General features: G+C 42.3%; 1 protein-coding gene across 1 annotated transcript in view; it reads right to left on the reverse strand.

The window, feature by feature from the left end:
* Nucleotides 1-13,371, reverse strand: part of CNTN6 (contactin 6) — a 75,453-nt gene that overhangs the window by 10,705 nt on the left and 51,377 nt on the right. The window contains exons 9-13 of the mRNA XM_029958251.1: nucleotides 6,901-7,028; nucleotides 3,899-4,074; nucleotides 3,436-3,553; nucleotides 2,467-2,625; nucleotides 2,224-2,373 (exon numbers count right to left, since the gene is read on the reverse strand). Coding sequence (XP_029814111.1) covers nucleotides 2,224-2,373; nucleotides 2,467-2,625; nucleotides 3,436-3,553; nucleotides 3,899-4,074; nucleotides 6,901-7,028 — 731 coding nt within the window. The remainder of the gene's footprint in view (nucleotides 1-2,223; nucleotides 2,374-2,466; nucleotides 2,626-3,435; nucleotides 3,554-3,898; nucleotides 4,075-6,900; nucleotides 7,029-13,371) is intronic.

Here is a 13,371-nt window from a genome sequence, read left to right on the forward strand (position 1 = left end):
AGGGCTGAAGATGGGGCAGAAATAGGTGGGATATTTGTGCCTCTGAAGCTTTTTCAGAGATTTTGGCAAGTTTGGCCATATCTGCTTGTCTTTCCCTTCCATGCACCCAGTGTTAGCCCAGCTCCAGGGGTGACAACAAAACCAACAGCACCTGAAGCTCACAGAAAGTGATGTCAACCCGCTATCATTCTAGATTCCAGTTTCCACATATTCCAGATTCCACATGTAAAACTTTATCTGATTTCCCCCTCCCTAGAAATGCAGGAATTTCAGGATAGTTTTGCTGTGCAGCCACAGAAGCAAGTGCAAGTGCAAACAGTCTGGGCTCTCTTGGAGGGTTTTGTCACTCACAGTCAATGTCTTTGTGCACATCAGAGGCAAATAATCTCAGACTGACAAGAGCTGCATTAAAAAGGCAAAACAGACTTTCGAGCCTTGTGTTTCCCTGTTTCATGATCCAACTGATGCTCAATTAGCTCATGTGTTAAATGTGTTCAGTACTTACTACATTTGCATGGGGGAAATTTTTTTACCACTGCTCAGTGGAGCCTCAACTGGGTCAGAGTTGAGAAACAGATGAAAATTCACAGCTGAATGCCCTGACAGAGGCTCAATTAATTCACAGCTCCATTTTAATGAAATGAACAGTGGCTCATTTGCATCCACAAATCTACTAATGCTCTGATTTCAGCTGGCAAAATTGTTATTACAACAGTGAAGCTCAAATTCACCCTTTCCTGGCCAGCTGTTTGCTGTCCCCACTGTCCTACTGCTTTCAGTCTCCTGTTCTGAGTAAAAAAATAAGATAATTGCACAGCAATGGTTTGAGACAGAGTTATTTACAGCAGTGAAGGGGTTAAGCAACTAAAACCTGAAGAGAGGTTTGCTCTTCCTTTTGTTAAACTTCAGACAGTGTTACACTGTAAGGAAATAATGTTCCTTGTGTTATTGCCATGATAAATAATACGAATTTTGTTGTTTCTTTCTCTTTGTAGCCCTAACCCTGTGAATCCCTCTAATAAAAAAGAAATACATTAAAAAAACCTTTAAAAGTTGAAAGCTTTTACTGACTTTATAGCTGGTTTTGAATATCACATTTTACAAAGCCCCTGGTAACAGCAAGAAAGACTAATTTGGGCTTCATGTGATGGAGAATATATGTCTGTGATAATCTGTTGGGAAATTTAAGAAATCTGACCCCTCTGGAAGGTGGGCCTGCCCATGGCAAGGGGTTGGAACAAGGTGGTTTTTAAGGTCTCTTCCAACCCAAACCATTCTATGACTCTACTTTGAGAAACAAATAGATCCCCTTTTCTAAGGAAAATGTGTTTTCTTCTGTATGAGGTACAAAACTCCATTTTGAGTCCTGTCCTGAAATGCAAACTTCAGAGCTTGGCAAATGAGAGAAACAGAGAAGGAAAAGTGGATTGTAAAAGCTGCTTCCATTTTACTGCTTTCAACCCTATAAACACTGATTTTAGAGGTGGGAGAGGGTTGATAAGCAGGGGGCTGGAGAAACATTAAACAGACCAAAGGTTTGGGCTTCAGATAAATTGTACCAAACTGAGCGGGTTAAAGGACTGACCCTGTCAGTCACCCAAGAATGAGTCTGCTTCCCATGAGTTGCCAAGTTCCAGAAGATAAATGGGTAGAGGTTAGACAGATAGTAAGGATCTCACCCTGGAGCCAGTGGGATTTGGATGCTCTAAGTCATTTCCTCCAGTTAAAGCCAATATCCTGCTCCTCCTGATGCTCAGATATCAAACAGAGGTGTTTGATTTCTTGTGCTGGGATATGTCAGAGAGCTGATGTTATCATTTCATATGCAGGTCCCTGAGCAAGGGATAAGCTTGGTTTTAATTGGAAGAACACAAATGTTGTTCCTCAATTGCCTGAGCAAAAGGTTGTGTTCAGGTTAGGGATTAGATATATTTTGAGACATGGCAAAGGGAGGAAGCATGGGCCAGCTCCAGCCTTTAGCACAGAATGGTTTGGGTTGGAAGGGACCTTAAAGACCTCTAGTTCCACCCCTGCCATGGGCAGGGACACCTTACACTAGCCCAGGGTGCTCAGAGCCCTGTCCAGTAATGTTCTCTAGGGGAAGTTCCCTGCCCATGGGAAATAATCCTGTAGGAATGAGTAGCTCTGCTGCAGAGAAATTCCCACATCTGGGACCTGACAATGTGTCTGGGCGGAAAAAACTGGCAGAAAGCAGGGACTTACCTGCAGCTTTGGTTTTCAGGAGAGCTGATGGCCTGCTTGGCTCCCCAATCCCAACGCTGTTGCTGGCGACCACACGGAACTCGTACTCAACCCAAGGGCTCAAATCAACCACCGTGGCCTTGTGAGTCCTGCCATTAATGACTTCAGGAGCTAAAAAACCAAACATGACAACGACAGGGGATTTTTGAGGTACAAATTGATGGTATAGGAAAAAGAATTCCGGGCAACTCCCCCATTTCTCACCTGTGGAAACCGCCTGCCATCCCACCGAGAACGGAGTCCTGGTCTGGACACTGTAGATCTGGACTGGACTGTTATTCTCTACTCCAGGCTTCCAGGATAACACAGCAGTAGTGCTAGAAACATGTTCAACTTTAACATCTTCTGGTGGACCTGGGGGGCCTGATATGATCAGCATTTTAAGAGGAAGGTATTGGGAAGAGAAGATTCGTTGCTGGAATGGGTTGGGCAGGTCTTACTTTCCCAAGCCAGTGGAATTATTCATGAAGCTGCAGTGGCATAGAAGCAGCACAATCTCTAAGTGATGGCTCCTTGCCTGTGTTACATTTTTATAGGGAATGAGGGTGTGTGAGTCAGGAAAATGAATGTCTTTAGGTTGCTAACATGAAAACTACAAACAAAGGAAAGTGTTTTGTTTTCGTCTGGCAAAGAAAGTTACTCAATGTGTCTGTTGTTGAACCATCCAGCATCCTCAGAATTCCTATTGAATTCAAACTGAGGTTTAGGGGAATGAAGGATGGGGCACTACACAGATTTCTGATTTCTCTGAGGGTTTAGAAGGTCTACCCCATCCCAGCATTTCCCTCCCTGCTGGCACTAAAAGCTGAGTTAGTTGCCCATAGAAAATATTTTTCATATTATCTCCAAACAGAGGAAAGGAATGAGGCCTCTTGATTTTCCCAACCTGCACAGGGACCCAGAGATGCCTGGAGGAAGTGAAATTAGGGGACCACATGGACCTGTGTGGCCAGAAAACGTTGCCTTCCAAAGAGCCCATGGCAGACCAGGGTTGGGTGAATACCCTGACCATGTTGGCCAAAATCTAAGTCAATTTTGGTGCCAAGAGTACAAGATATAAAGCATTTAACTATTGAAACGTTGAATTGATATTGGGATCATTCAAACAAGAGCTGATGGTAGGAATTTGGGATTCCTCCAGAAGATATATGTGTCCCCATTTAACAGACATACCTCTCACAATGATATCTGCTGTTGCAGATTGACTGTCTAGAGTTGTTTGCACCATGCACACATATTTCCCAGAATGATGGAGCTGAATATTTCTTATCATCAAATCCCCAGCAGATTCCTGGAGATACCAAAAAAAAAAAAAAAAAGGTAAACTAATCCCTCACAACGTGCTTTTCGTTCTGGGCATTTTTATAAATTGCTCAATATTAATAAAAAATTCAGCTTTTAAATTAAAATATTCATAGCTCTCATCAGTTTCTTTCATGTGGACATTTTTATTATGGCTCCACAAATAACTCAAGCGCTTTTCTGAAATTTAGGGAAGAGAAATAAATGGTTGCAGCCCTTGTAAAGAAACAGTGATTTGCCAGGCATGTAAACAGGGATGGGAGAATTGTGGTAAATATTTGTGTGGTCTGAAGACTGTGGCAAAGGGTTTCATCGAGGAGTTTGGGAAACTTACCCTTCCAATCCTTTCAAAGTGATTTATTCCTCTACTCAGCTCAATTCTCTGGCCATTGAATGACCACGTGAACACCACGGCAAGGGAGGGGTCGTGGGACACCTGGCAGGGCAGGACTATGCTTTCTCCAACTGTTGCATCCGTGTCAGAGGGTGGAATGGTGATTACAGTCCTTTCTGCAGAGACAAAAACCAGATCATTTTGACTAAAATGCTTATAAAAATAATAGATCTTGAAGGAGTTTTGTCCCATTGCTGAAATGATTTCAGATTGACTCAAATGTTCCATAATAAAGGAAATTATCTCTAATACAGTGATGATGTCAGAACACTCCTGCCTGTGGGTAGCCCATTGCTTTGCCAGTACCAACCCAAGGAGCCCTGTGTGCCTCTGAGTGAGGAGATGTCCAGGGTAACATTCTAAATTAGTCATATTTTACTTTGCAAACCCCATAATCGATAGTTATGATTTCAACTCAGAAAGTACAGACCTCATTAAGACTCTTAAAAACATCTTCAAACTTGAAAATCTCTCCTGAGCAGAAACTGCAGCAAAAGCAAAATTGCTGCTCATCTTCACCTCCTTTATACATGGCCATCCTTAATCTATATTAATGTTAGTGGTGCTTTACTACACAGCACTGATTAGGTTACAGCTTCAAAGATACTTTCCCAGGCAGGAAAACTATTTTTTGGATCATTTTTAACCCATTACACTGAGAAACAAGTTTGCAGCTCTTATTAAGGGAAGTATTAACTCGCTGAAGGGGAAAGAAATGGGTTTATATGGCTTCACTTGTGTTGATATGACTGGCAGGCAGATTAGAGATAACAACCACTTTGTTGTAAGCAATTCCCTTGGATAAAGCTTTTGTGTGTGAAAGTGTTATAAAATAGGGAGAATTTAGACACCTGTATGAAATGAGAGCAGAATCCTTTCAACAATATTAATTTGTTCTGAAAATAATGTGAGAGGGGGAGAAGAAAATGTGCACGGGCTGTATTAGTTCAGTGTCATCACAGCTTAACTCTGTGTCAGAAATCCTCAAATTCCAGGCTGGTTTGGATTAGAAAGGACCTTAAAGCTCATCCAGTTCCACCTCAGGGACACCTTCCACCAGCCCAGGTTGCTCCAACCCAGCCTTGGACGTTCCAGGGATGGGGCAGCCACAGCTCCTCTGGGCAACCTGTGCCAGGGCCTCAGGAGTTTGGTTTTCCCAAGGCTGTGGTTCCAAAGGGTTGGGACAGAAAGGGGATCCAGCCCCTGACCTTCAAACCTCTTTTCAATCACACTGTCCCCAACTTTGAGGTCACAGATTAGTGTGTGAGTGGAGGTAGAAACTTCCAGGGTTTCTTCCCAGGATCTGGGCTGCTCTGGTCACTGGGTGAGGGACTGGATGGCAGGGGGTGAGTAGAAACAAGGGAGAATGTTGCATTTTCTTCTAATTTTAAAAAGAGAACAGGATCTCACTAGTTTGGTGACATTCAGTGATATAGCAGAGATATACTTGATGCACTCATCAAGAAACATTTTCCAAGGGAAACAAAGAAAGAATTTGTCTGATTTGTATTATTAGGGACAAATTAGTTTGGGGGTTTTGGTGTCATCCAGAGAGTGTCTGAGGTTTCCCTTGTGAAGCTCAGACTTGGAACACCCAGATTTCTCTGCACACTCTGATTACTCTTCACAGCCTTGTCCTCACTGTGGCATCTCCACCAGGAGCTGAGGACAAGGTCTGCAGAGATGCTGTGGCCTCAGAGGACTGTCTTAAAGATACTTCATCATTAATTTGGAGAGATCTCTTCCTCTCCCTGGGAGCAGTGTGTCACATGCCATAAATTCCAGATGATTCCAGGGCCAGGTTCTCTCTCTGTTGGCACAACTCCACTGATTTCAGCACATGCTGGCAAAAAACTCAGCTCCATAAATCTCCGATGTAGTAATTCCACTGAGGAGTGCAGGGAACTTTGAATACATAATTTTGAAAAGTATCTGGGAACTCCAGAGAAACCTCCACAAAGTTTTCTCTTCTTGCTTGTCCTCTTGTACTTCTTATTCCCACAGCTGAAAAAGAACTGCATAAATGACACTTAGAGGGAAAACATTAATTTTATTGATGGTATTATCATCTTCTTGTAGCTCTTTTTCATCCTCCTCACACTCAGTGATCCCACTGATGCAGTGTTCACTTCTGGGATATTTTCTGCTTCTTTTATGGATTTGTCTCCAAGACTTCCACCTCAAATACTTTTAAAAGCTTCTTAAAAGCTCTTGGTTCTGTGTTATCTATCTTGCTTAGCAACAGCAGACATGCATTATATGGCAAATCTCATTCCAGAGGAGAAAAGAGAGAAGATGTTGTGAGTGCTGGAGGTGTAATAAAGACTTCTTCCACAAAGAATAAACAACTCAATGAGCAGCAATAAACTTAATTTGCACATTAGATATGCTTTTCCAAGTTCTGACATTTCAGTTGAAAATAATGCTGAAGCAATGAGGCCTATAATTGAACAGCCAAAACTTCTCCAGAGGGGAAACAAAAACAAATGTTCCCTGCAAACAAGATCATTTTTATACCATGTTGTTACTCAGTGTTTTAATAAACTTCATAAATGCCAAACTAAATATTTCTTTTTTCATGTTTTAATGTGATTTTCCCATATCGCTCCAATGTATGTGACATGTGAAATGGTACAGAACCTTAACAAAGAGCTGCCTAAACCCTAAACTTCTTGGTTTATTCATTGTTGGCTGTGCTGTGGCATCATCTCAGATCACCCCTTGTGCTGCATCAGTGCTAATTGATCTTTCAGAAGATGAGTATGGAAAAGATTTCCCATCACCAGATGCAGCAGGCTGGGGAGGAGTTCACCCCTGCAGGCCACAGTAACTCAGAGCACTGAAAACAAGAACATTAAGGAAAAAAGAGAGTTATAAGTTCGAATCACAGAGTGGTTTGGGTGGGAAGGGACCTTAAAGCTCAAAAGAAAATCCCAAAGTACCTTTCACCACCAGGTTCCCTGAATTCCTGGCAGCTCCAAACTGGTTTGTTGCCACACAGGTGAACACTCCAGCGTCTGCCCTGGTGATGTTGGAGAGCCTGAGGCTGCCATCCTCCAGGAACACCACCCTGGGGAAAACAAAGAGAGGAGAACCATGGATTCACAGCATGGTCTGGGTTGGAAGGGACCTTAAAGTCCATCTCATTCCACCCCCTGCCATGGGCAGGGACACCTTCCACTAGCCCAGGTTGCTCCAAGCCCTGTCCAACCTGGCCTTGGACACTTCCAGAGATGTGGAAACCACAAATTCTCTGGGCAACAAGAGAAAACCAGAGTAAAAAACCAGACTTCTGTTAGATGAAAATGTCACAGTGCTTTTAATATCAAAATGTTTCCATTTTTTTTTCTCTCCTCCAGCCAGCTGAATATGTATCAACCAATTTTCACCTCTGCTTATTATTGATTTCTGTATTAGCAATGTTATATTGACATGCTGGGATTGATCACTAACTGTTCCAGCTGGCTTTTGAGCAGCAAAATCCAGAGTCTCCAGAGAAAGAAGGAAGACTCAACTTGTTATTTAATTGTGCTTTATTTTACCAAGGGAGCATTTTTTTTTTCAGATCCCAATGCTCCTAAGCCTTACTAAGGTTGTGTCTGAGCCCAGTTGTCAGGGTTATTATTAAATTAAAAGATATTAACTGACTGGCTGAAATGTTGAAATGCCACCTCACAAGCCAAGGAGCCAAATAAAATACATGATTTTCTCACAAGGTCCCCAAAACCCCTAATCAGTCACCAAGTTGTTTGCACCACTTTGCAGAATATTGGGGAAATCACATGTAATAGTAATTTCAGGACCATTCCTGGGTTTTATGGACAAAATTAATTTTTAATCTTGTTCATATGATTTTCAAGTCCAGGAGATGCTTTAGGATGTAAGTCAGAACAGAGATTGGAATATGATTTCCTGGGATAAACTCTCAGTTCGTGCCTGGCAACTTCCAGCTGTTACACACAAAGTACTTCAGGATTCTGGGATCTTCTTCAGAACACACAGAACACATATCTTAAAGTAGAAAATTTTAAAATGAAAACTGGATTAAGTAAGCAATGAATTTTTGCACAGAAAATATCACCCTGTGATGGTTTGTTACTGTTTTTCTCAGTTCCTCATCTACGTGTTGCACCTGATAGGTGTGGAAGTTCTTGATCAAATTTTTCCTGAGTTTAGAAGAAATTTGAGACATGAAGCTCCTGGAAGTTTTATAAAAATAGATTCAGGATCTCAGCTTCTCTTGGCACTAAACACACTCCTTAACAGGCATAAAAAAATCTGCCCCCAACCACAGAAAAAGCTGCCTTCAAATGCCTTCCTTACACCTGTCAAAATCCAGCCACAAATCCATAGGAAACCAGGTTTCATTCATTCCAGCACTCACAGCAGCACTGCATCATTTTTTATATTCCTCTTTTAATTGACATTTAACTCTAAACCAAGGATCCTTTTACAAAATAGAAAATATCTCATTCATGCATCACAGCTTGGGTATTTAATATTTATTACTAACAGCATAAGATTGGGTGATGTAATGAATTATTAAAGGAAATGAACAATCACAGGAGCAGAAGTCGGAGCTGGAAGTAGAATCAGAACCATTAAACACACAAAAAAACCATCACAGTGTCTCCCTGCTTTCCTCTCTGGGATTTATACACTTGTAGCTACACGAGGAACACGCATCAGACCTTGTCCTGCTTCCCAGCACACACTTCCAGCCTCTCAGGGGTGAAGAGAAGCACTAGACTGGGATTTCTGGTGGACTTTTCACTTAAATCCCCCCAGCTTCATGTCCCCCACACCCATCTGACCTTACCCTGCTGAAGGATCTGCCCCTGAGCAGGGCAAGGTGGATTTAGGAAGGAGAGAGGCTGAGATGTTCCCGTGGTTCTGGGCATGCTGTGACTGGGGTGTGGAGCTGAGAGGGAAAGGGATTTAGGCTTCAATGAAAAATCTTTGTTTCCTTGGCAATAATCACCAGGTACTGCAGCAGCTGTTAGTTTAACATTTGTAGAATAGTGAGGAAATAAGTTCAGGTTTAAAAATCCATTGTAGATCCATAATAAACTTGAGCAGAGCAAAATAGGAAGAAAAAAAAAATACACTCTTCGATCCACTGATGTATCAACTAAATGACATTTTTTGGATAAGGAAGGATGAATGAAGCTGTGCCAGGGCAGGGTCAGGTTGGATCTCAGGAGAAGGTTCTTCCCCCAGAGGGTGGTTGGCACTGCCCAGGCTCCCCAGGGCAGTGGGCACAGCCCCAAGGCTGCCAGAGCTCCAGGAGGGTTTGGATGATCCTCTCAGAGACAGGGTGGGATTGTTGGGGTCAGGAGTTGGATTTGATGATCCTCATGGATGCCTTCCAAGTCAGGATGTTCTGTGATCCTGTGAGTCTATAACATGAACCTTTCTGCTGCTGTGACAACTCTGCATCGAAACAGCACCCATGGGTGTCTCTCCTTCTTGGCAGGGGGACACACAAGGAGACACTATTCCAAAGGCAGGTTTAAACATGAAGAAATTCAAGTGTTCCACTCTGCCTCTGCCCTGTTTTTTGCATTAATGATGCATTTCTTCCCGTCAGCTTTCACCAGCCACCAGAAAACATCATCAGTAGGAACTGCTGGTGATAAAACAGTGGATGCAACTGAGTGGTTGGGTAACATATGGTGTTCATCAAACAGCCTCCAAAGAGATTCGAGTGTGAATCAGCAAATGTTCATAAATTGGATACCTGAATCATAAGTTATAACGAGCCACTGTGGTGTCTTTCTCTCCATCAAATATTGATGACCTGTTATTTTTACTGTAGCTGCACCTAAAAGCTCTTAGGTGCAAATTAGAATCCAAAAGTGAGCACGAGGCAAAAAGAAAAGAGAATCTCAGTCCCCAAAAAGCTTCAATGTAGATAAATACAGAAGAAAAATGGGCTGTAAAATGTAGAATAGCAAAGGGGACAAGCTTTGAAGGCACAGGCTCTGACTGCAGCTTCAGTCAGAAGTTTAGTCATGTCTCACTCAGATTTTTCCCCTCCATCCTTCATGTGGATTTGAGCCCTGAATAATTCCCATTTTTCTAATTTATCCGCTGAGAGTGGTTTGTACCCACTCAAGGGCTGACAAAGGTGATGTTTGATCTGAAGAAATGCTGTTCTGAAACAATATTTCAATGGCTGGGCAGGCTGAGGGTGGAATGGCTCTTTCAATGGATCAAAAACAGAGCTTAGCAGAGAGAAACCACGTGCTAAGGAAAGCCTGAGAGCTCTTTGAAACAGGTCAGGCTACCTAACAACAATTAGGGATGAGCAGTAAATAAGACACTTAGGCACAATTTATCTAAGAGCACAAAGAACTCCAGAGTAATTAGTTTAGTGGGGAAGGGGATTAAAGAAAACAGAAAATAGAAAAAAAAAAAAAGTGAGAAATTTCCAGCTGTCCTGAGGTCTGGGTCAGGAGAGGGATGAGAAACAGAGCCCGGCCAAAAATCAAGATGATACATTTCAGATGCAAGACAAAAAAAAATCCATGTGAAAAACTGCCCCGCTTGCCACGAACAACAAAATCGCCATCAACTCCCTCAGAGCCACGACTTTCCCCCCTGGCTGGGTTCAGAGGGGCTGCACTTTGTCCTCTTCCATTTGTCTTTCAAATAAGGGAGCTGGGATGCAGCAGGACACGGGAATACTTCCTTTAATGGGCTTTGGATCAAGCTCTAACAAATGACTTAAAAAGAAGCTGTGAAATGCTGTCTCACCTGCTGAAAGGCTTGCTGAAAACCAGCACTTTTCACAACATTTTAGGCTGTGTGAAGGCTATAGATAATAATTCTTAGCAGCTGCATCAGAAGACGAGGTGATTCCACGACAGAAAAGTTGAACTTGTCCAATACAATGCAAGGAGAGTATTTTGTCTGCCAGGAAAACTGGACTTTTCTCTATAAATAAATAAGTGCCTGTGGAGGGACGAAAAGCAGATTTGAAGCAGATCTAATGAATGCATCCCTGTGAAAGGAGGAGAAGGAAGAACTCAGGACACAGCTGTTCATAAAGCCCTGATGCAGCAAGGGATTGCTTAGGCATAAGCCTGAGTCTAGGCTGGCATCTCTGACTTACAAAGTGCTTAAATTCTTATCAGGGTTGTGCTGGTGCCTTGTGCTCCTGCCTGAGTCACACAGGGGCTGCCTCTGGGGAACAGCTCCACTAACAAAGCTGCTGAGAGGAAGAGAGAAAAATCCACTTCTGTAAATTCATAACAAGTTTTTGCCCACGAGGGCAAATTAGGAAGACCCAGAAATATCATTCCATGTAGAGTCCCAGGATGGTTTGGGTCGGAAGGGACTTTAAAGATTATGCAGTCTCAGCCCCTACCATGAGCAGGGACACCTTCCACTAGTCCAGATTGCTCCAACCTGGCCTTGGACACTTCCAGGAATGGGGCAGCCACAGCTTCTCTGGGCAACCTGTGCCAGTATTTTACCACTGTCATTGTAAAAAACTTCTTCCTTATATCTTCTTCCTTATATTTATTCTAAATCACCCTCTTTTAGTTTAAAACCATTACACACAAGCATTGAAAATCCCCTCTGAGTGACTCCACCAGCAGAATGGATGAACATCATGTGCAGGAAGGGAAAACAAACAGCCCAGCCAGGACCTGCTGGAGTCAGAACTCTGTGTGATGTTCAAAAAGAGGAGTTTGCAAAGTTAGTGCAGAAGACACGAGGTTGGGATGAAGTGAGAGCTCATTAAAATTGTCACACATAGTTTTTAAGCAGAGAACTCGAGAAATCAAGCAGGGATGATAGGTACAGCTTTTAATTAACCAGGCCAAACAAACCAGCTCCCCATGTGTTGTCTCACGTGAACAAAAGATTGTTGATGGCTATTTGCTTTGATCTTAAGAGCATGAAAGAATAATATGTGTTTAACAAGGCTGATAGAACAATAAAATCCGAGGAAAGAAAGAGGTGGCAGGTTATTAGATTTGAAAGTGCAGCAGGGGTAGCTTTGTGCACTGCTGGATTGCGCAGCCAAGCTGGTTTTGGGAGGGGTGGGATGTTAATTCATGGATGTGAAATGCATGGATCCAGTCCAGAAAATGCCTTTGAAATCCTCACCCAAACTGGCTGAGGTGGGTTGGTGTAAAACTGGGGGTGAATGGAGCCCCAGGTTCCAGCACTGCCAGGAGGGCACCGATCTCTCCAAGGGCACAATTCCTTCCCAAAGAAAGGAAAACCCTGATACTTCCTGTGAAGATCCCCTCTCCTGGTCTCCTGGCTGCCTCTACCATCTGACACCTCCTGAGGTTGGTAAAGCCATTTGTGGCACTGAGCAGATAAAAGGGAGGAATCTGGATCTGATGAAATCAGAGGCAAAGTAATTTTTATTATCTGTAAAATCCTATTTGAAACTGTGTCTCCTCAGCCCCTTTTTGCTGCTTGAGAGCAAACCCACTCTTACTTTCTGGGCTGGGCAAAGATATATTGTTTATAAATTTCGGCAGACACACCAGCAGACACTGAGACAATATCTGACTTGTCTAATTTTACAAAGATTGAGAGGCAGGAGAGAGGCTGAATTAAAAACTACAAAGGGAGGAAAGAGAGTGAGGGGTAGAAACAGCTCAGCTCCCAAGAGGCTCAGAATTACAGTGATTTATGCAGATGGAAATGTGAGTAAAGTTTGACTGAGTGAATGACTTGTCCCTGCTGATGACAGCCCTGGTATTTTTGAAAAGGTCCCACTGAGTCCCATCTGAGATCTGACTGTCTGTATCATATGTTAATGATCTTTGTACCTGTTTATTCTATTCTGAGGGTAATTTGTATGCTAATAGTATTGCCATTTAATAAACTATGCTTAAAAGATTTTCCTTATCTGCATGCTGATATAAATGAGCTTCAGGGTTGACTGACAATTAACTGGAAATAAAATAAATGCCATTATAATCTTTTAACTATTTGGATCAAAACAACATTACAGAGTCTTGCTGAATAGTCTTATTAAATATTTTGGAAAAGAGTACTATTAGAATTTATAGAAGGTGATGCTATAACACTGTTCCTTCCTATTTCTAGAAATTCCCCTCTCTTCCTAAAAACAGAATTACTTTTGCATCAAATCTCTGCAATTTGGGACCACAAATATTTATTTATGTAAATACATACAGACATCTGAACTGAGCTACACTCCCTCACAAGGCTCCCAGAGAAAATCCAGTATTTTTAGGAGCTGCAACTGCCTTTAACACAAAACAGCAAACGTTGTTTTGCCCTGTCTTTAACATACTCAAGGATTAAAAGCAAGGCAGAGTTTTTTATGTGATGACCAAAGAAAAAAAAGTGACAAAAATACCGTATGTGTAGAGATGTGCCTAAATCTATTGTAGTAACACATCTCAGAACTTGCA

The sequence above is a fragment of the Manacus vitellinus genome, unplaced genomic scaffold (genome assembly GCF_001715985.3).
Source record: "Manacus vitellinus isolate BGI_N305 unplaced genomic scaffold, ASM171598v3 scaffold_14_pilon, whole genome shotgun sequence".
NCBI lineage: Eukaryota > Metazoa > Chordata > Aves > Passeriformes > Pipridae > Manacus > Manacus vitellinus.